Source organism: Planococcus citri, chromosome 3 (assembly GCF_950023065.1).
Source record: "Planococcus citri chromosome 3, ihPlaCitr1.1, whole genome shotgun sequence".
Lineage (NCBI taxonomy): Eukaryota > Metazoa > Arthropoda > Insecta > Hemiptera > Pseudococcidae > Planococcus > Planococcus citri.
The window spans coordinates 52,555,646-52,578,438 of NC_088679.1; the positions used below are offsets into that span (position 1 = coordinate 52,555,646).

The following is a 22,793-nucleotide window of genomic DNA, read 5'->3' on the forward strand; positions in this document are numbered from 1 at the left end:
TAAAAGCTGCAATTCGTGAAAAAAACGACACTTTGATGCTAAATATGTTATTTGTGAATATTGATTGATCTGTTCTCACTTTGATATATGTACCTACCAAAACTAATTTATCGAAAAGGAACAGAATTAAAAACACACTGCACTATTATATAATTAAAAGTCTATATTTACCACTCGTTTCATGTGAGTTTAAAAACTATGATGCCGAATGTAGCTTTAAAATATGTACAAGCATTTTTACTTATACCTAATAGGGCAACTATAACGATACCTAATACTTTACATCTACGAATATGCAATATTCTTTCGAACCTGTACCTATACTTAGGTAGGTATTTCGTTTGTCTAAAACTAAAAAATAATTTAGAAGAATAAAAAATGTAAAAAAATTTACTTTGTTACATCTTCTTTCTAGTGTTTTTCTGAAACTGGCATTCTTCATAATACGGAAGCAGAAAAAATGGAGCAATTGATTTTAAAACTAAAAAAATTATTGTACGAGTATCATAGATTACGAGGTAAAAAAAACATATTAAAAAGTCTTGACACGTTTATTTTGCAAAGGAATACCGCAAACGCGAAAACGCGGCCGATTTTTTTTGGAAACTACCGAAGACTAAAGATGACACGACTAATCATCCCTTTCTCCCTCAATGCGGAAAGTTATAGCGAGAGATTGTTAGCCCAAGGAGCCAGGCCGGAGTTAGTCCAATCAATACCGGTCCTGCTGTATTTCTGTAGCCATCTTGCTGTTTCCAGCGTGACGTCATCTGCATCTCTTCTTACCCCTTAAATGCTGTTCACACTTTGACCCCCATATTGATCATATAGCAAACGCAGATCAAGTCGACAAAAATCATGAGGACATCCGCTTTTTTTCTTTCTCTCTCTCTCCTTTTTTTTACACGATATATTTTTCCGTAATTTAATTCATCTGTTATACTTACTTATGGTTATTTTTCAAACTTTTTTACGAGTTACGAAACGTTTTGAATTTTTTACTCGGCCGGGAATTTCAATATTTCAGTATCATCTCGTCGCTCGTTACATTCTTTCTATTGATGCAGCGCATGCTGAAAAAACTAAGCGGAATAGGCTATGTGATAAATATCTAAATTACATGCATTTAAAAATATTATTTTAAAAGGAAATAAATGAATCGAAACACCGGAATTGTACAACACACATTCAGTATCAATTTTTGTACTTGCATTTAAAATAATTGGGTATTTTCTATAAATTTGTAACAAACGTGATTAAGTAATGCTAATCTTTAAAAAAAAATTTACGCTATAAAATGAAGTAGGTATAGGTAATTAATTGAAACATGGTTAAATAATGACGATACCTACCTAATACTTGCTCACATGAATAAATATTTACCCAACCATGTCTCAAAAGTTCAACATTAATAACTTCAAAATATGATTTTAATATCGCAGCAAGGCTACTCAAAAACTTGGTACCTACATCAACCTTTTACTCTTCAAACAGCATTAAGTTTGCTGATGAATTTTACAAAAAATCATGCTTGTTTTTTATTTAAAGATCTTATAACAATTTTTTACGTTCCATCAGAATTAACTTCTGTTCATAAACTGCAAAATTTTATACTCGTGTTGAAGATTTAAAGGCTCGTTACGCATTTTAACAGTTTTTTTTTCTTGTCAAGAAAATAGTATGGTATTTTTATTATAACTTTTGTTTACGGTAAAAATTATGGCAAAAGTTGATAAGATGTTAAATAATAAGAATTCCGATCTTTAACAAAAAAAAAATCTACTCACAAATGTGAAGTACTGGATGGTAATAATTTAAAAAATCAAGGTAGTTATTATGCGAAAAGCATGAAAAAAAAACAAGTATGGTATTAGGTATTAAGTAGGTACTTTTTTTATAATGTTAGATATTGAAAGATTAGCTTATACAGCTAATATTAGCTGAGTAAGCACTAATGAAGAAAATTTGCATAAATTATACTTGAATTTCAACTCTCATCATATCATTTCCTTTATTCTCGTACATATCCGATTCTACGACAAACATGTGAATATCAAAATGTTAGTATCATTTCCAAACGAACCTAAGTAAATGTACGTGTTAAAATCGCGTGATCTGTACTTGTAAATTCCCATTATGTCATTTAATGCGATTCTTATCTTTGTCGGTTTTCCTTTACTTTTTATAAATATAATACCTTTAAAATATGTGTAAGTATCATCATTCTACGTCATTAATCCTTTTGACAGTTTTTATAGATAGGTACCTACCTAGGTACTAACGTAGTTCGTATATAATGAAATGCGATCGCAAGTTCATAATAATAATTAAGTTATTTGTTCGATGTACATAAAAAGCATTAACATTTTGTACACTATAGTGTAGTTAACAAGGTTTTCAACAAGCTTTTACTTTACAAGATGTTACATACTAGAGCGATCGCTGAGGAAAACTTTAGTTTTTAATCAAATTTGAATAAAGCAATACTAAGGGGCACCACTCCCTGAGCCGCTTCGCTGCCCCAACTCCCTGCTAGCACCCTCGCATCGCGCGGGCCATTGAACAAAATAGGGCATTCAAAGGAACCTCGGGGAGGGAGGAAAGGAAGCTATAACGTCATCGCTTCACTCAGGCGGCTCACTTGGTCGAACATAGGCGCCTTCCTCATCCCCGCATATATTTTTTGGGCCAATTTTTGATATGAAGCGTATTCTCCTCCGCAGAGTTAGACTTTCCTTCAGAATTCAACTTTCAAGACCTCGTTGCTAAACATTTTAGCACGAAAATTATCTTCTTAGGACAACCGATAACGTGGAGATGAATTTATTATTCTATTATCATTTGGCATTGGCCAAAAATTGGTAAATTTTTGATATTAATAATAGGTACCTATTCACTGAAATCTCGAAAAATTGTTAATTGAATTTACTCCTCCTCTTTTAAATTTTTTTTTTTTTTTTCATTTGGACAGGTTTGATTTCTACAATGATGGTATAGTTTTTACTTTTTAAATACTTACCTACCTACTTATTAAAAATGTATGAATAAAATAAATAACTAATTATACAATTGGTCCTTACAGAATTAGTTAGGTAATGATTGAAATTAATTCTCATTTATTTCAAGCAAAACATTTTTATAAAATTTCTCAACTTCAAGAGCTAAAAGATATTTAATAAAACATTGAGTACCTGCAGCCCCTGCAGGTATACGTGCAGTAGTTGGGAGCTCAATAAATACAAAAAAAATATGAATAGAAACAAAAAACGAATAAAATGGAAAATAAAAAATCTCTCTGCCAAATTGTCAGTTGTCACATAAATGTTTTTAAAAATTTTCCCTTACTTATAAGTTATAACTATGAAATTATTAGTTACAAAGTTCAGGTAAGGATATTATTATTACCTAACTTACGTACTAAATTCGAAAAAAAAATGACGAAAATTCATCAAAAAAATAATAATAGTAGTCTGTTCAAAATCAAATACATAGTACCTACATTGCAAAAAAGTGGAAAACGTCAACAAAAATTTGTTGGTCAACCTACATGAGTGGTGGCATCGCATCTTCGTTACCTAATCCTTGTAAATAACCATTAGCATACATATTATGAAGGGAAAATAATTTTTAATCTTTCAAATAAAATATTTTAATAATTATTTTTTCGTAGTCGACTAGTCGACTAGTCGTAGATTATTTTATTCAAAATTAAATTGTTCATGATCCTCTCATTGGCTGAAAATCTCAATGCTCAACTTCATTTGAACCAATGAGTATTCAAGGATTCGATCTATCGACTTTCCTGCGAATTTGCAAGTTTGCGATTATCGTATTCGTGTTTGTGTTTTTCTTTTTATCTCACTTTGTTCGTATTCGTATTCGTATCGTATCACACAAAAAACACGAAAGTATTTCATGACACATCTATCGCAGAGTTCTTGGGCAATTTTGAAAAAATTAATTTTTTTCTTCAAGATCTCTCATTCTCTATCATCAAGAACTCGAAGTACGTAGAAGGTATGCCTTTGAAAAATTTCTCTTACAAATTTTCTTTAGTAACTTTTCCAGTGTTTGCTCGTATTTTTTGATACATTTATCAATTTCCATTTTTTTGCTAATGGTTACATGTTTTCATTTTTTGAATAATAATTACGTTCTACGAAATCGTTTCATTTGTGGCGACGCTTTTTATACCCAACAACCAAGCTGTTACCTTATTTGTACATTGTTTTTATCTGATTTAGGTGAATTTTTCTGAATGGCAAGAAATATCAACGTGATATCCATTACACTTACCATAGCAGCATAAAACAGTGAATTTCAACCGGCTGTCAAGCAATGGAAGAATATGTTGCTGAAAATGAAACGAACACCGGGAAGTTTTCGGATGAACCGAAAGATGTCAACATAAACTATTTCGACATCGCATCAAAATTATTGAATGATCGTTTATTGCTCACTGCTTTGGAACTACATTGCGAACTGAGTGAAGCAGGAAAAGAAGTTCCTCAGTTGAAGGAATTCTTCTCAAATCCGGGAAATTTTGAACAACCATGTGTTCGACCAGAATTATCACCTACTATTTTGAGTAAGCTATTCCGTGCTTCGTTACCATTTCTTGTATGTATTTACATTTTAAAATAATCGTGTATTGTAAAAACAAAATCAGCGCGATGGTCAAGTCAAGCTACTTTGGATTCCTTGGATATGACACGTTATTCGGAAGATGGCGAAAAAGTTGTCGATGATCGTGTTGCTGTGTTGGAATTTGAGCTACGTAAAGCTAAAGAAACTATAAATGCATTGAGAACTAATCTTACGGTAGCGACAGGTAGGTACATACATACATGTATAAATTATTAATATTTCCATCCAATTTATCTCATTGATGTGTGTTTGTATTTTTTAAATTTTGTGTTACGATTTGCAGAATGCGAAACTCCAACAAGCAATAAGAATTCTAAAAGTTGCATTTATGATCCAATCAAACCACACGAGCAACGTGCCCTTAATTACCTCATTAATGAATATTTACTAATGCACGGTTATAAGCTAACGTCGATTACATTCGCCGATGAAAATGAAGATCAGGTATTGTTTCGTTCAACTGTGATCTAAATGTGATTTTGGAGATTATTAATCGTTATTTTATGCAGGATTTTGAAGTATGGGATGATGTTGGATTAAATATACCAAAACCACCTGAACTATTGCATTTATACAGAGATTCTATGAGAAGTAGTCATGTGTTACATGCCACTTATCAAACTACTTTTACACAAACTGATTATTGCATTGAGGAAGTAGAATTACTGGTAAGTAACCATTAAAATACGGTTGCGAATACGTGAATTAGAATGAATGAAGATTGAATTATTTTCAGGTATCGCAGTTGGATAAACTGAACGAAAGAATAGCTGAATTGGAACAAGAAAATAAGGAACTTTATTCTTCCTTAGAAAAGTATTACTTTTGAATGTAAAAATGCAGTATTATTTTTCATTCGACTGCGATATTCTCATTTTAACAATTTTTCAGCATGAAGGCAGATACAGATGGTTTAGAAACTGTAACCACTCATTTTGCAGCACCAACTTCAGAATCGGGTTCTTTACCAGACCATTTTATTATGGTAGATTCTAATCAGTTAGTCACCGCTGAATCTAACACCAACTTGGATCAGAATAAGTAATTAATACAACATATCACTCATATTGGATTGAGCGAATCAGGATGTTTACTTTATCACGTTGAAAAAATTCGGTTGTAGTAAAACGCCCGATTTATCGGAATCAGCTCCATCAAAATTTATCGATGTAGTAGAAACAATTGACTCGGATGAATCGACATCACACAGTAACGAATGGCTTAAGCTCAATGAAAATGAAATCGAAAAGAAAACCAACGATAAATGTGATATATTGGGCATCTTGGCTGAAAATTCGGATAGGTATGAGACGTGTTTTTACGTATTTATAATCAAATAGTGCAAATTTCCGATTTTTCTCCAACTCGTGTTTATAATTTTAGGCATGTTCCTGTACATTTCCAGAAAGAAGTCCTTAATCGATGTTACGTCGAAGTTGGATCGATGCCTGGACATTGTTTATTGGAACAGTTTGATAGTGAAGATATTTTACATAAATTTGTACACATAATTGCCGGAACTGTTCATAAAATTGTTTCCAACATTCCACCTAATTTTAGAGAGGTATGAAGGATTTTGTGAATGATTTTTTGAATTCTGAGTTATCACTTCACATGTTCAATCAATCACGTTTTATGAATGAATTTATTCATCTTCGTGTTTGTGCCATAATTTCAACTAATAATTCCTTTTTCTTTTTTTAGGATTTAATTTTATTAATAGCTTATACAATTCTTCATCATCCAGTCAGTAGCATCCGGGAGAAATTGATACAATTATTATTCAATTTGAAAAAGAAGCCGAGAGACGACGAAAGAAAAGCAATTCTATCTAGTAAATTGATTCATTTTTGATAACCACTGATAGAATTATTATTTTTGTAACACAAGAATCATTTTTACAGGTTTGATTTGGTTAGCATGTAATGCAGATATAAGTTTAGTGGAAAATGAAGTTCTTCCTCTTTGTTGGGAAGAATTGAGTCATAAATATATCGAAAAAAGGTTGCTCATTTCAGAATTGTGTTGTGCTCTTGCACCATTTCTGTCGGTCAGTATTATCGATTTTATTCATAGTTAATATTTTGTAGAAATTTGAAGCTAAATTCGAAATGTATTTTTTATTTCAGAGTATATCCAGAAGTTCATTATTGTTATCATTGTTGCAACAAATACTGCTCGAAGATAAAGACGACCGAGTGAAAGCTTCCGCCATTAATTCTATTTCTTTCATTACTACATTCATAGACGATGATAATAAATACGCGCAGGTTAGTTATTGAACATTGAAATTATATTTTATATTTCAATTGTTTATTTTAATTGAACTACGTTTCGTTATAGTGTGAAGAATTATTGTTTACCGCTTTGCAAGATAGTTCCAGTGGCATAGTGGAGATTACCACGCTGACTTTACTCCCCGTGTTGACCAAATGGGCATTTGATATTGATAAATTGCAGTCTCACTTAATTCCAAGATTATTACGCTTATTGGAAACGCAAATCAAGGTTTAATTATTGAGTCATAGTAACGATTCTCTTCGGTACTGCGAAATATTCTATTGAACCGTTTTAATTTTACAGACTGCTGCTGTTCAGCATAAAGGTGATCATGGGTCTCCATTTAAGCAGAATTTTCTTTGGGAAACCAAATGTATTTGGACAGTGTCCGCTATTAGAAGTATTTTACCTTATTTGGTGATGCATGTCACCACAGCTCCAATCGTGTTACAGTCTATCAATTCTAATTTACCTCAATCGATATCGAGTAAAAAACGTTTGTTTCTATGATTAAAAGTGAGTTGAATTGTTATTTTAATTTTTCGCGATGTCGATAGGAACTGGGTTTTCGGACGTGTGTCGTGGTTTATGTAATCCTGCCATATTTTATGAAGGTAAAAATAGCTTAGGTGAAATCGTACGTGCTTTTGATGCTATCGTTGAAAACACCGACTGGTCTCAGTTGGAGTGGCTTTTGACAGCTGTGTAAGTATTTCAGAAATGTTTTTGTACGTTTTTCCGAGTTTAATTTTCCAAGTACAATGTAATTTTTATCGTAAAATTTATTTTCATTTTTAGGATTTCGAAATTCTTAGAATTCTTAGTTCAAGTAAACGTTTCTCAAGAAGAATTACTGAAAGCGTTTATAACCTTGTTTCATTCCATTACTTCGGGTTTCGGTAAAACTGCTGTTGATGCGAAGGTATTGAAAATACTAAAATTAGTAGCGCAGTAATCGGATATTTAAGAAATGATTGTTGAAGAGAGTTGAATTTCTAATTACAGATTAAACCATTGTTTCAAGAGCAATTGAAAATTATCGAATCAAAATTAGCTGATGTTTCGAAAGAGTTACCTAATTTATCCATTTTGCCGGTGTACTTATTTTCAGTTGTGGTTCCTCTACAAGTAAGCTGCAATTGAAAAAAAAAATATCATAAAAATGAATCTTGTTGGTTATTTGTGCTATTTGGTCAATATTTCAGGAAGTGCAAGATTTACAAAATACTTTTCGCAGATTTCTATTCATATTACCTATTTCGGGGTATCCTATTAACATATTGGAATTTTGCGTTAAGGAGCTCAATCAGATTAATTTCGCGCAAGAAATATTATTATCAGTATTATGGGAAGGTTAGCAAGAAAAATAAGTATAACTTGACAGTTTGTCAACCTAATCTTTTATAAATTTAAAATACGCCCTTTTTTCTTTCAGGAGTTGTTCATAGCAGAGAAGCTGTAAGATCAGTGGTAGTGAAATTGTTTTCTTCTATCATTCCGTCCTCGTCTGATTTTATTATAGTCAATCGCATAATGCCTGCCATTGTAACTCTTTCAAATGATGCTGATTTGTAAGTAAATTTTTTCGTTTTCGTGTTGATCACATCCTAAGGAATTCAAATTCAAATCTTGTTTTTATCAATAGAGGTGTGAAGACAGCAACTATACAAGTTTTTGGTACCCTAATCAAAGAAACTTCCAATAAAGAGGTAATAGTAATTTAATAAAATGAGCTGAGAATTATTTCTTGATAAATCATTCGAATTTTCGAGAAAGAAAAATTCAGCCTTTATTAATAATTGAGTTATATTATATCAAAAGTAACGAATTATTTTTTTCATTTTTTTAAAAATTGTTTTTGATTCTTTTCTAGATTTCCGATAAATGTTGCTTCCAATTGCAAACATTCCTCAGCGAGCAAAATTTGTTAGATAACCATACTACTTTAGTGCAGCTAATATATACTTTCGGTCAAATTGCTTCAGACTGCGATTTCGCTTTCAGAGAAGACGGTAAATAAATTTGATTTACTGAATGTGGCAATAAATTTGGCCTTAACTAACTGTCCTCTTACCATTCTTTAGTTATAGTTCCGCAACTTTCCGCTTTTGCTGCGTCTACTTTACAATTAACGAATCAAACTAGAAAACAAGAACTTTCGCGTGTACTTTTAGATGCGTACAGCGCCGTGATTTATTGTTCTTTTACAAAAAGTACCATCACTAGTGCACTTCTTCCTGGATTAAGGTGCGTAAAAAAGGTTTTTTTCCCAACTAACTTCTGAATACCGATTGTATTCCATGTATATTTCTTCAGATGCTTAGAAGCTATTTGTGCTGATTCAATGGCTCATCGTGAAACTATTTCTTCGATGATCAAAGAGGTTGAAGCAAGATCTGGTCTCACTGAACCGTAAGCGTTTTGTTCAACTACCTATTGAAATGAATAACTACAAAAATTAATTATTTTTTATTTTATAGCACGAATAATTCAAATTTATCTTCGGTAACTGCGAACATGGGACAAGAAGTTAAGCAACGAATGTCCAAAATATTCCAAACGCCCATTTCAAAACAGAATAAATTTTGGAAAAAATAGGCGAACGTTCAAGTATTTTATTTTATTTATTTTTCTAATTGACATTGCATGCAATACCACCTATTCATCGTAGATTTGTTTCTAATGGATAAAAATTTGTATCAGGTATGCAGTATACTTGATTATAAAATCGCATATCAGCTTCCACTAATTCTTTTGTGTTACTTAGTGTAACTATTTACGTGTGTATTGTTCGGAAGTAATTGTAACATTTCTTCCGAAAAATTTAAATTGTTGTTATGATGTGTGATATAAATATTACAAAAATGTGATTTATCTGTTATATGTATGCTATTATATAGGTGTACTTATGTATTTTATTTGTGATTGATAGAGTGTGATTCATATCAAATATGAACGATTTAATTTTTGTTTCAACTTTTTATACAGTATTGTTATTTCAAAAACTAATTTCTCATAAATAAATAATTTTGAAGGAAATAAAAAGTACGATATACAGGTACATATATTTTTTGGATCACGTGCAGGATATTATTATATTTTGATTTTATAACATACCTACTTACTTATACCTACCTACCTCATTCTTTCTGTATCATGAAGATGAGTGTGCTGTGATGAAAATTTCGATACACACGATATATCATTTTTTATCTTCCTGGAATATAGCTTACTGTAGCTTTACTGAACTTTTGAAGGGTAAAAAATGATGTTAGGAGTTCATCATTAATTGTTTTCGTAAAAAGCGATAAAGAAAGACAAGAGCTATGAGTAAGTGAATTTTGTTTTCGAAAGATTTTACAAAGTCGCTGATAAGACCAGTAGCCAGTTTTTTTTGTTTTTTTTTAAAATTCTATACGAATGACTACGTATGCGTTATTTTTTCCAAAATGATAGTGGGAAGTCATTGTTTTCATTGAAAATTGAAGTTACGACGATTATTGCACATATTCAATGTACCTACAGCCAAATTGATAAAAAAGAAAAAAATCATTCATGTTTAAAACTTTTATCACACGTACCATTTAAAAATGCATTAGTAGCATCACTTCAAATTAGATACCTACTTCTTGATTCAGTTCCAAGAGAATTCTGACAAATAAATAAATGCCTTCTGAATTCTGAATCTGAAGACTTATGAAGTACGACAGTACGTACTTACTACGTAGGTAGGTACGAGTAGGTACTCAGAAACACACATAGGTAGGCATATGTAAGTTGAATGTTAAATGGGTAGGTATAAATATATCTTATATATATTTTAAAAAATCAGTTTTCTTAATGCACTGGCGAATAGCAATGAAATTTAATAATTTATTACCAAAGGTTTCGCTGTAGATTTATTTCTTGCGGAAATTCCAACTTGACGAATGCGTTTGCTGGCGTCGTTATGCCGTGGACTCCTAGGAAATACTTCGAAATGACTGCAAAAGTTTGCAAAAATACGCTTTGCCAAATCTCGCGAGGTTTTTCAATTTTTTTATCATCCGAAGTGCCCACTGGTTTTATTAGTATTTATGAAATAAGTAGTTTTTGAACAGTATACCCGGTCTACGTGAGTACTTAGGTACTTCTCATACTAGCTAGTAGCTACCTATGTAACTGTAACATCATATTGTTGATGTATTTTTATTTAGGTCCCTTGACCTCCTCGTACCTATATTAAGCATTTATTTTCAAAAATTATTGATATTTTATGCCATATACAAAATTAAAGAGCAGATATTAAACAGTAGGTACCTAGTACTTACCTGAATTTATGTTCTCTATTTTATTACTGTTAGGTGTTAGGTATCTCAGAAATATTACGAATTGAGTGTTTCTGGTTACAAATGTTGCTGTTGCTGTATTTAATTTAATCAAATCGAATAATAGTCACTAGTCAGTGATTTTAGACACTAATATTTTTTTAAACGTAATCGGCTCTGATCAACATCGTAATTTCGTATAATTTACTAATCAGTAATCACAAAAAATTTGCCGAAAATTCAAAAGGTTCATTAATTGAATAGACATTTGCAGGAACGGTGAGTGGGTGGACGTGGTTTCAAAATCAAAACGATTATTATTTCATTTATTTCACAGTTTTACGCAGTTTTACGTAAACGTCAACCGAACACAACAGAACGAAATTGCTCACTTTTTTGTGCAATTCGTTCGGTCGCGAGTTCGATGAATGTGAATTGTACGGCCTACAATGAAATGAAGTTATTTTGCATTTTGCAGAATGATAATAAATGGAGTATTTGGAACCTGGAAGTGTTACATTTTTATTTTCGTACGGGTTGAATTAATTCATTGTCGTGTTTAAGAAGTGTAATTCATTCAGTTATAACTAATTGTGAAATTCATCTTCAACTAAATATGTGTTGAATTATCATCATGAAAATAGTGTTCTATATCTTCTGTTGTTAAAGTGTCGTGTAGAGAATTTTGAAAGCATCGCAGTTTCGTCTCAGAGGGACAAGAATTGATTGAAAAGTAAGAATACAGCCACATTTTTTCGTTAGTATATAGCCATTGAATAGTTGAAAAGTACTCAATTGTGGTATAATATATTTCAGATCAACATGGAGAGCGTGGATGTGGAGCCGAAGTCTCCAAAAAAATCATGTCCGGCCGAAGTGGAAGCCGAAGAAAGACCATCATCGCCAGTTAATGACTGCGCGATTTGCCTCGAGCAGTTAACCGATAAATCGTTTACGAATAGCTGTTTCCACATGTTTTGCTTTCACTGTTTAAAAGCTTGGTCGAAGGTAAATTGCTAACTCTTCGAGTTCGACGATATGTAAATTTCAAAATCACTGGAGATGTGGATTATATGATTTCAGGTGAAACCCGAATGTCCTCTATGTAAACAAGACTTTTGTAGTATTATTCATAATATTCGTTCTATGGATGATTATGACGAATATCACGTACCTCCTGCTCCTATGAGATTCGCAAGTCCTGACCAGTCCTCTTTGTTCGCGCAGTCGCTGAGTCAAAATAGTCTCAGTTTACCGTTTCGTGATCTTCTTCGACAACGTGATTTCTTTTCTCCTGGTCGTCGATTTTTTTCGTACAGGTAAGTTTTCCTAGAATTTTAATTGTGTACTATAATGTAAAGAATGCTATTTACAAAATTTCATTTCCAACAGAACAACCTACATTCCTGGGCCATTCAATGTCCCGAGAGAAAGAACATCTCGTTTAGTCATTCAGCCGTATGTTGATAATTTACAAATTCAAAATAGTTATCCAAGTTTTTCAACGTCGTCATCGCATACGACAGATCTTACAAGTAGAAAAAATGTATATTTAAAAGATCTGGAACTTCGTCCGTCGAACGATGGAAGGCATCGCATAAGCTCGCCAGAGTTTTACAGGTTAGAAGATTCTGCGCAGCTAGCTGGCGTAAAGTGTTAGATAATCATGATCTTAATGATTCGTTTCTTGTTGCAGGGATAATGAAGGGCAGTTGCATCGTTTGGGTAGATGGGTAAATCGCGAATTGGCGGTCATTTCGCAACTTGGAGTACATTTCAATCCGAGCGAAGTGTTTTCTCTGATCATGCATAGGTTACCAAATTACGAGATACAAAGTGCCATGTTCCATAACTCTCTTTATCCTCATCTGGGCCTATATACTCGTAAATTTATTAAGGAATTCCATAATTTCGCTATTTCACCTTACGATATGGAAGAATACGATCGTCTGACAGTGTATATTTCTCAAAGAACTGGTTCTTCGTTGGCATTTATCGTGACTGTTGGTAGTGATGAAAGCGAAGAAGTTCAGGTAATATAATTTCCCGTGATTAAATTATATAAAATGGTAAACATCCGTGATTTTTACGTGAATGTTGCTCTCTTCTGTTTTCAGGTTATACCTAGTTCAACCATCAATCATTCAACAACGCAGCCATGGATCAACCTAACTCGAATACCCTCGTCGAATTATAGCGCAGAGAATAACTCGAGATTATCATCCACCTCAAATTGTTCGCATTTACCATCCACGGCCGCATCCAGTTCCGGAGTATCGACGTCTCCGCAAGTTATCGATATAAGCGATTCAGAAAACGATGATTGTATCATCATTGACGAAGTCAAAAGTACGCTGCAGACGATTGTTTTAGACGATTCGGATACCGAGAATGCTGACGTAGGTAATACTCCTAAATCACCTATTCCTAGTACGTCCGGTTATCGACCTCCGCCGAAAACCGATACTAACGATAATAGCTCATTATTGCCTTCAACGTCCAATAATGATTCTAAATTCAGTATTGCTACTACAAATTCTGTGAATTGTTGTACGAAAACGTTCTACGCGAAATGCCATTCTAAAAGAAGGAGTCCCAGCAATGATTCTGTAATTTCAACCGATAATTCCATCATTGACCGCGAAAGTGATAAAGATTCAAAATCGCGGAAGCGAAAAAATTCCAAACCGAAGAAGGTGGAGCCTCGTCATACATCCTTCGAAAGTTATCTTTCATCGAGCGATTCTTCATTCGATTGTGACGATGATAATGATTCGGACTGGCAAGCGAATCCCAAAAAAAAGAAGAAAACTAGAAAACATTCGGACAAAAGTGAAAAGAAGACGCGCAAACGCAAGAAAACTCAACACAAGTCACCTAAACGCAAGAAACGTACTGACTCTGAAAGTACCCATAAATCAAAACGCATTTCTAAATCTCATAAATCGAAGAAAAGTTCTAAAAGTACCGTCGAATCGCATTCAAATTCGTCTGCTTTGAAAAGTGCCAGCAACGGCGTTTCAGCTTCGTCCAAGCATGAGAGTGATAATTTTTCACCGATTCGCCCCAAACTACGGAGCGTTGTTAAGAAAGTCGAAAGAAGTGATTACGTCGATGTGAATGTACCTAGCACTAGTTACGGTATCCGTTGTAATGGCACTAACGCTATGCAAACATATATGAAAAGAGTTATCTATTCTTCTGATTCCGATTAAGTCGTGCGTTTTTATTCGCTGTTTTATTCTTTCATCCACGTTCGTATTCTATTTGGATTAAATTATCAGATTTCAATTCGTGTTATTTATTCCGTGTATAAAGTTGGTAAATGTCACTGTGATTCTTTTTTCGTTCCACTGTATACTTAGCATTCACGCTGTATTGTCGAATAATTGAGCTTATGTTGTTCATGGAAGTAGATTTTTATTTATCGACATTAGTTCGTTGTAATGTATGTCGTGTTAAGATGCGAATTGTACATTTTATTAGGTAATTTTATATCGTACGTTGTTATAGAACGCTAATAATTCTAGTTACTTTATAATTTATTATTCAATTTGTACCTACATAATATGTTTTAAACGTTGTTCTCATCTTGACAATGTAGCAGGTGGGGTTATTTATGTGGCTTGCAAATTTTGCGATATCATCATCAAGTTGTAACTGTTGTAAGTAAATCAGGACAAAAAGATGTTGATTTGTTTTTTTTTTTTTTTGCTACTCGCTATGATTAATTTGATTATGTATAATTAATTTGTTCGTAGTACCCGTTTTTGTTATCAAATCGGAGTATCGCTTCGTTCGTAATTCAACGAATATCCATCATCATTCATCAGCCAATCGGTGTTGAGCATTTGGGTTCGTTGAATGCTCATTGGTTCAAGTTGAATTTCTCTTACGTAATGGAATTAGATACGTGCCTGATAGTTCGTCTGTTTTCGGTATCGCTCTTTTCGGATTTTGCACCATCATAGATGATGATTAACAAATTATTTCTGGTCGTTTAATGAGTTTTTTTTCGTGTTCAAGTCATTTTACCTTAAATAATTTTCATTAAGAACTCGAAAGTAAAAGATAGAAGAAGTATTGTTGAGTTTGAATTCATCGTACCAGGATCTTACATCGACGCGGAAGTGTACATCAGTGAATATTTTCATTTTCAAGAACCATAGTTTAGCTTAGTAATTTTAGATAACTATATGAAATTGAGAGTAAGTATTCCTTCTTATTAAAGTTCATTGATAATATTTCATGCATGGTCATAGAAATCTCATTTTTATTTGTAATAATCGAAATATTTGTTCGGAATTGATCATTCATTCAAATCTATGCGATGGTTGAGATATTATTTAAATAACCGTAGAACAATATATTTATATTTACAATCTATAATTGAACCTATAAATTTAACGAATCAGAAATCAGTTCGCTTTTTTCTTCTCGCTTGGTGGCGTTGAAGGATAAATGGCAAAAAGCGATAACTGAATACCAGTTAATACAGCTCCAATAACCATTTGGAACTGTAAAAATGAAAAAACAGGGTACATCAGATCGTTGGAACATTGCTGATATTTATTGAATTTGATGAGAATATAATACTCACTATTATCGTACTATTGCCGACGCTAATTCCGTATAATAACCACGAAGTAGTAACTATATTCCCGCATAAAATGATAGGAAATGGCATACCATGAGTGCTTTTTGTTCGTATGATGGTTTTCTGCAATCGAAAGAACAAATTTAGCGTTAATTATGGTAAAATTTGACGTGAAACTTTCGCTTACCAAGTTCAGTAGAGGAACAGCGATCAAGAATAGGTGTATAGCAGTTACTATAGCTCCGAAGTATTTTGCGATTAATGATTCGGTTCGGAAATTCACAAACCCTAATAATACGGATACAAATGCAGTAGCCTTCGTAAATAAACTTTGGACGTTACTCTGAAAAAAATTGCTTTGGTTATAGTTGCTGAGAATCACAATCAATAGCTACCTAATTAGCTATAATACATCGTATACCTATTAGTATTTAAATAGGAAAATTTCGTACATAATTTATTTATGAGCTAATTTACTGTTTTGAGGAAGCTTTTGTTTGCATTTAGGTAATCGATAGATAAATAATAATCAATATACGTACTTTATTCTGGCAATAATTATAGTATAAAATTAAATAAATTGTATACAGGACTGCTCCTAATGAATGAATGATTATAAGTGGTCGCAAATTTGTCGTGATTCCAAATTGTAAAAATAAAATTGATCTGAAAGAAAATAATTCGATTTTATATAGGTAAACCTCTGTATAGGTACATGGTTGGATGATTTATTAAAGTTTCAATTTTTGTATTTTTTTCAGATACCTTGTTAATCCACCGACAAAAACGATTGGTTTTATGTGATCTGATGAGCCTTTTTTAACGAATTCTCTGCATAATAATCTGTATTTAATTACAGAAAGATTAATCAATCAGAATTTCAACATCAACGATACACTAGCAATAATAGAACAAATAGGTAGGTAAGTATGTACATATATTCCAACAGATTTTCAGCTGTAATTTTCCCAAAAGCATAAAAAAGAAAGAAATTCATTATCCTTCTTGTTGGATATTCTGTCAAGACTCGTGAACACACATAAATTTATCAAGTTGAAATTTATCGCTCTCAGACAGAACTTTTTATCGCAAAATACATTTATGTTATCTCCATGCATCGTATGTTGATAATTATAGGTGATCTGTAAACTGTAAGGTATTGGTACTTAAATATTTTCTAAGAAAAAAATCGCAATTCAACAGTCACATCAGGTTAGAAAGAAATTGAATTTTGTTGACACAATTTATTGCGCAATCATGCATGAACCGCCAAGTGGCTCCAAACCACCTGCGGCCTGTGGGCCTACATAGTTTTAAAACAGCTGTTGAGAAAACCTTGACAAAAATCAAGATTCATGGACGCCAAACGCGATACTCGTTACGAATTTGAAACTATCGAATTACAATCTATACTTGCATTTTATCACAAAAATGAAATATTCAATTATTAAAAATCATATTTCAATACTTACATCGGCGATAGCAGAAGTGGTATTGTTGCTGATGAAGCAATAAACGATAAAATATCGCTGTACTTTTCGAGAACCATTTTAACAAATTAACAAAATTATGAATTATAAAAACGAGTCAACTAGGTACGACTTGATTTTTACTATTTCATGACTACGAACGTTGTGATTTAGTTTGGGTTACTTGGTCTATTGCTATTCAAGTTTATTATGTAAGCTTTGAATATATCGGCTGATGGTACCTACTCATTATCATACGCTTATATTCATAAATAATGTACGTTTTTAGAGTTGGGAAAAAAAACACGAGAAGTACGATAAGATAATAATTCTTGTAGTATGTTTGAATTCGTGTTATTTTTATCGAAAAGAATGGTTTAGTGAACGTATTAATTGCCAAGCGGTTCTGTGTAATCGAACCGTTGAGTATTATTTTTTACTTAATATTTACGATTCTCGGCTTTATTGGCTTTATTTAACGTACTCTAGATACTACATATTGGAATTTTCGTCATCATACGATATGATGCATATCGCTCGAATTGGGGGGAACAATTGTGTAAATTAGAGGAATTATGAAATGCTAATAATTAACATGCGTATTCCGAGCCGGTCGCACGATCAGAGAAATAGGTACCTATGTTAAATGAACCGAAGCAAGTATATCAGCTCGAAATTTAAATAGTGTTTATAATTGCCTAAAATACATAATTTTGAGTTGATAGATAAAAAAGGTACTCATCAATTCTGGGTATTACATTTACATTTTTCGACTGTGCCGAAAATGATCAAATTCTTTGCTTCGAGTTCAAGGTTTTCTTTTCAGTTTTTCATGTGGTTTGATTTGTGTGAAATGTGATTTTTCAAGTTGCTTATTCTATTATAATTTGGATATCAAGGAGATAAAACCCAAAATTTTGCTACCGAATGGTGAATACTCAATAGAATAGTTTTTTTTTTCAAAATTAAAAGTAGAATGAAGAATCAAAATGAAGAAAAATGTCTGCGAAAAAAAAATAAAAAAGTCCCGTTGTTTTTTGTGTATTTGTCGTTGAACGAAACAAGAATCTGATTGGTTGATCTGATTTGAATCAGTTTTGCTATAGTACACTTCCAAAAATTTATAGTGAATCGTTTTATCATTCATTGACATCTCGTTTTTGTTTCTGAATTATCCATTTTTTATCGTTCAAAAAATAATTATACCATTTTTTAAAAAGTTTATGCTCAATTGATTCGATCGCTTCAATTAAAAATACTCCCAAGCAAAGGAACGTTGATTACTGACTTGAAGAATTCAGATTTTTTTGACCAAATTATTTTTCTTCAAAGGGGTGGTAACACTACTTCCTCGAATTCAAAATTCTTCAAGGTGCCTGTTTCCAATCCGAACAGCGTTGCGTTTGCGGTCTTTTCTTTTCTGTTTCGGCACTATTGTGAAGTTTAATCTGTTTAATCTAATGGCGTTTTCGGCCTTATAATTTATTAATTATTGTTCCATCCAATGTAAGTATCAATATGCACTACTCAGATGACTTATTTCAATTAGAAACAACTACCTAGGGAATCAAAAGATTACGAATTGAGTGTTAGAGTTATGTTGAATTCAAAAGCCGGATAGCGTGGGTAACGCTAACCCTTTCCACCATCATGTTATTCAAGTTTAAATATGTATGAAGGAACGAAACTGCTTGTCTAACTTGTCTAAATATAATTTGTACGAAATTTTCAGAATAGTTTCGCAAAATGGCCGATGATTGGGATCAATATGGCCCTTCCGTAAGTATATCTTGTCATTGTGCTGTAACACGCGTCATCGTTGGAAATATTTTTATTTGAACGGTTCATTGTGTTTTTTGTAGGGAGGTAACGATGCCGGTGGAAATGATTTCTCTTCGTCTGGAGATGTAAGGAACTGATGGTTCATTCTATAAACATAATTTCAATCTTGACGCAGATATTTTCATGATTCTCGTGTTCGTTTTAAATAGGTAGGTGGTGGAAAATCGTTCGGTAAAGGCCGTGGTTTCCAGCCACAAGGTGTTGACAACGGATCAGACTTTCGCAGTGGTCGTGGCGGACGCGGTGGCCGAGGAGGCCGTGGTGGTCGAGGTGAGTTAATTTTATCTTTGTCGTTGTTTACTTGTTGCGTTGTGCCAAATGTGAAATTTTTGCCTTTGCAGGTGGCGGCCGCTTCGACGACGATAGAGGAGGCGGCGGCGGTGGTTACCGTGGAAATCGAGATCGTAACGGAGATGATAGTTGGGGAAATTCTGGCGGCGGTGGTGGTTCAAGAAACGACAACTGGGGTTCGTCGGACAATGATGGTGAACGTCGTGTTGGCGGTGGAGGCCGTTTTGGCGGCGGTGGCCGCTCCAGGGATGATGATAACGGAGGAGGTGGCGGATACCGCAACCGTAGAAGAGATGACGATAACGGTGGTGGTGGTGGTGGTTGGGGAGGCGGCGGTGGTGGCCGCTCAAGAGATAATGACGACAACGGTGGTGGCGGATGGGGAGGCGGCGGCGGCCGCTCAAGAGACAATGACGATAACGGTGGTGGTGGATGGGGAGGTGGCGGTGGCCGCTCAAGAGACAATGATGACAACGGCGGCGGCTGGTCGAGTAAGTGCTTATCGATTTGCTGTATTAGTTATAGATTCTCTTCATCCTAACTTGTGTTCTTTTTCAGATAATAATCGTGACGGAGGAGGACGGGGTGGACGTGGTGGAAGGGATCGTGACGGTGGCCGGGGCAGAGATAGAGATAACGACAATGGTGGTGGCGGATTTGATTCGAACGATGGCGAAAATGAAGGTGAAAAACGACCGCCCATCTACGTTCCTAAAGATATAACAGATGAGGATATTGAAGGCCAAGGTAGTGTTTTGAACTTTGTTGAACCCTACATCATCAGTTTGATGTGTTGGCGATTTTGTAAGCAATACAATTCATGTCGTTTTCTTCTCAGGTATTGGTGTTGGAATAAATTTCAAAGATTACGATAACATCAAAGTCAACGTATCTGGTGAAAATGCACCTAATCCAATTCAATCATTTGAGCAATCCGGTCTTCGCTCGTTGATTTTGGATAATTTGAAATACTTCAAGTACTCGAATCCTACTCCAGTACAAAAACACGCTATTCCGATTGTTCTTCAAAAACGCGATTTAATGGCCACTGCTCAGACTGGCTCCGGCAAAACCGTGAGTATCGTTTATATTACTAGGTACAGTATTCCTTTCGAGTCGCGTACTTCATCTTGAACTTTTTTTTAGGCCGCTTTCTTGTTACCCATCATCGATCATCTTCTTCAAGATTCTCAAAGTTCCTGTGTCGGTGGAGCCTCTTGCTCACCGAGAGCACTGATATTGAGTCCAACCCGTGAATTAACCACTCAAATTTATATGGAGGCTAAGAAATTCGCCAGAGGTTCTTACCTCAAAGTAGCCCAGATTTATGGCGGTACCGCTGTATCGTTTCAGTCGAAAAGAATCTTGGTACGTATTTCTTGCTGTTGATTACTCGTTTTATTTGAAAAATTGCTAACTTTGAATACAATTCTTAGGAAGGATGTGATCTTCTAGTCGCTACTCCAGGAAGACTGGGTGATTTCCTGAACAGAAGCTTCATTAGTTTATCAAATCTTCGTTTCTTTGTGTTGGATGAAGCCGATCGTATGCTCGACATGGGTTTCAGATCGGAAATCGAAAAATTTTTCAATCACGATTCTATTTCCTCCAGAGTACGTATTGATTGTTTATTCAAAATAGTGTTTCAGATTATTTTGTGGTTTGTAGTTACGTAATTTCGCCGAATGGCAAACTGGTTGAGAGAAGACCGTAAATTCTTGTACATAAATTGCTATGTATTGTGAACTATTAGGCACTGTTGAATTCAGATGATTTCGATTCAAAGTGAATCATTTTCAGTGAAGAATTTCACGTGCTAATGCCGCATATTTCTATTTTTTGATTTTTAGGATCAACGGCAAACTTTGATGTTTTCGGCAACTTTCTCTCAAGAAATTCAAAAAATGGCGTACACGTACTTGACCGATTACGTATTTTTAGCTGTCGGTATTGTCGGTGGCGCTTGTAAAGACGTCGAGCAGACTTTCATTCAAGCCGAACGTAGAGAAAAACAAAAAAAATTACTCGAATTGTTGAAGAACGAACGTAAGTTGATATTTTTGTGTAAATATGTTCATTCGTGAGTGAAAGTTACATTAACGATGATTTTTCATCTGTTTAGGTGACCGCAGGGGTACATTGGTCTTTGTCGAAACGAAAAGAACTGCCGATTTTACTGCTTCGTACTTATCCGAGCAAGATTTTCCTACAACTAGCATACACGGTGATCGTTTCCAAGAACAGCGAGAAACTGCGTTAAGGGAATTTAAATCTGGAGCTAAAGATATTTTGGTTGCTACTTCTGTAGCCGCCCGTGGCTTAGGTTAGCTGAACATACTGTAATAAATTCTAAATGGAGATTGATTCTAACTCGTGTGCATTTTTTGTTACAGATATTAAGGGAGTAAAACACGTTGTCAATTTTGATCTACCCAAAGAAATTGACGAATATGTTCATCGTATTGGCCGAACGGGTCGTTTGGGTAATAAAGGAAAAGCTACGTCGTTCTACGATTCTTCCGGCGATAGCCAATTAGCCAGCTCCTTGGTTACTATTTTAGAACAAGTACGAATCTTTCTAGTCTTCCATTTTATTTTCGTCTAGTAACGAATCGTTCATTGATTTTATCGATTTCGATTTTTAGGCTGGTCAACCCATACCAGACTGGTTGAAGAACGACGCGACCGGAGCTAGCGGTTATAGCCAAAACGAATTCGGTGCCCACGATTACCGTAGTGTAAGTGTTATTACCATTCCATGTATTAGGAACATAAATATTCATTGTATTAATTCTGTCATGTTACTTTGCAGAAACAACAAGGCGCTTTCCAAACGGGTGCCGATCCTCAGGCCATCGAAGCTGGTGCGGAGGAAGAAAATTGGTAAAAAAAATCATTAGTTTCGTCAGGAATTTCTCTTTTATACGTTTATATTCATTAACAATATCCTCTACGTAGAGTCATTTAACTTAAGATTGTTTCATAAGTCTGTTTTTTTTTCTAGTTTTTTGTTTTCGTTAAGTTTACGTATTATTTTAAGTGGTGCCTTAATTATACGAAGCTGAACTTTCTCGGTGCTAAGGGACCTGATGAAGTGATAATTTTTACTAAACGTTAAGACTTATTTTTTACGACGACAAAGTTATAGCCACAAAGAGAGGAAGAGTACAATATTACGAGTAGATTGTGGCATGAATTTTTGTTAAATGTTTTGATCGTTTCGTTTATATTTAGAATATATTTTGTTAAATGATTATTTTGATATAAAATTTATAAAGAACTGTGCTTTTTATTTCTGACGATGGTCATTGGGTATAATTGGTGGCCGGTATCGTTTGGTGTAATTCCATATATTTTTCA

The 22,793-nt window shown here is 33.9% G+C and overlaps 5 protein-coding genes across 9 annotated transcripts in view; 3 read left to right on the top strand and 2 right to left on the bottom strand.

Annotated features, from left to right (window-relative positions):
* Task6 (TWIK-related acid-sensitive K[+] channel 6) overlaps positions 1-708 on the bottom strand; it is a 39,341-nt gene extending 38,633 nt beyond the window's left edge. Inside the window, exon 1 of the mRNA XM_065356692.1 lies at positions 395-708. The gene's annotated coding sequence lies outside the window, so the exon portion shown is untranslated. The remainder of the gene's footprint in view (positions 1-394) is intronic.
* Positions 709-3,854: 3,146 nt separating this feature from the next.
* LOC135840300 (RAB11-binding protein RELCH homolog) lies at positions 3,855-10,003 on the top strand. 2 transcript variants are annotated; one of them, XM_065356749.1, is made up of 24 exons: positions 3,855-4,006; positions 4,245-4,588; positions 4,670-4,831; positions 4,931-5,091; positions 5,157-5,315; positions 5,384-5,463; positions 5,539-5,688; positions 5,771-5,950; positions 6,031-6,211; positions 6,352-6,481; positions 6,552-6,697; positions 6,777-6,917; positions 6,991-7,155; positions 7,231-7,414; positions 7,485-7,632; positions 7,726-7,849; positions 7,933-8,055; positions 8,133-8,280; positions 8,363-8,498; positions 8,573-8,636; positions 8,801-8,939; positions 9,012-9,174; positions 9,244-9,339; positions 9,408-10,003. In XM_065356749.1, exons 2-24 carry the CDS (start codon positions 4,339-4,341, stop codon positions 9,523-9,525), a joined length of 3,348 nt encoding a protein of 1,115 aa, XP_065212821.1. In that variant the 5' UTR covers positions 3,855-4,006; positions 4,245-4,338; the 3' UTR covers positions 9,526-10,003. The 2 variants fall into 2 exon arrangements, with proteins under 2 accessions (XP_065212821.1, XP_065212820.1); XM_065356748.1 differs by having other exon boundaries at positions 3,857-4,017.
* A 1,640-nt stretch (positions 10,004-11,643) lies between these two features.
* Positions 11,644-14,922, top strand: LOC135840302 (E3 ubiquitin-protein ligase Topors-like). The gene is made up of 6 exons (XM_065356755.1): positions 11,644-11,967; positions 12,051-12,242; positions 12,318-12,553; positions 12,627-12,854; positions 12,931-13,267; positions 13,352-14,922. Exons 2-6 carry the CDS (start codon positions 12,057-12,059, stop codon positions 14,447-14,449), a joined length of 2,085 nt encoding a protein of 694 aa, XP_065212827.1. The 5' UTR covers positions 11,644-11,967; positions 12,051-12,056; the 3' UTR covers positions 14,450-14,922.
* A 654-nt stretch (positions 14,923-15,576) lies between these two features.
* Positions 15,577-17,673, bottom strand: LOC135840307 (sugar transporter SWEET1-like). The gene is made up of 6 exons (XM_065356760.1): positions 17,304-17,673; positions 16,597-16,674; positions 16,374-16,497; positions 16,019-16,174; positions 15,835-15,954; positions 15,577-15,751 (listed from the first exon to the last, which is right to left on the bottom strand). The coding sequence occupies exons 1-6, from the start codon at positions 17,378-17,380 to the stop codon at positions 15,653-15,655; spliced, it is 654 nt and encodes a 217-aa protein (XP_065212832.1). The 5' UTR covers positions 17,381-17,673; the 3' UTR covers positions 15,577-15,652.
* On the top strand, positions 16,610-22,713 carry LOC135840301 (ATP-dependent RNA helicase vasa-like). Of its 4 annotated transcripts, XM_065356754.1 has the most exons (15): positions 18,659-18,806; positions 19,033-19,079; positions 19,163-19,207; positions 19,292-19,412; positions 19,484-19,803; positions 19,855-19,924; positions 19,992-20,180; positions 20,272-20,507; positions 20,580-20,801; positions 20,870-21,046; positions 21,284-21,479; positions 21,556-21,756; positions 21,827-21,999; positions 22,079-22,171; positions 22,246-22,713. In XM_065356754.1, exons 2-15 carry the CDS (start codon positions 19,047-19,049, stop codon positions 22,318-22,320), a joined length of 2,151 nt encoding a protein of 716 aa, XP_065212826.1. In that variant the 5' UTR covers positions 18,659-18,806; positions 19,033-19,046; the 3' UTR covers positions 22,321-22,713. The 4 variants fall into 4 exon arrangements, with proteins under 4 accessions (XP_065212823.1, XP_065212825.1, XP_065212826.1 ...); XM_065356751.1 differs by lacking the exon at positions 18,659-18,806 and adding an exon at positions 16,610-16,750 and having other exon boundaries at positions 19,484-19,924; XM_065356753.1 differs by lacking the exon at positions 18,659-18,806 and adding an exon at positions 16,614-16,754 and having other exon boundaries at positions 19,484-19,924.
* The last annotated feature ends 80 nt before the right edge of the window (positions 22,714-22,793 follow it).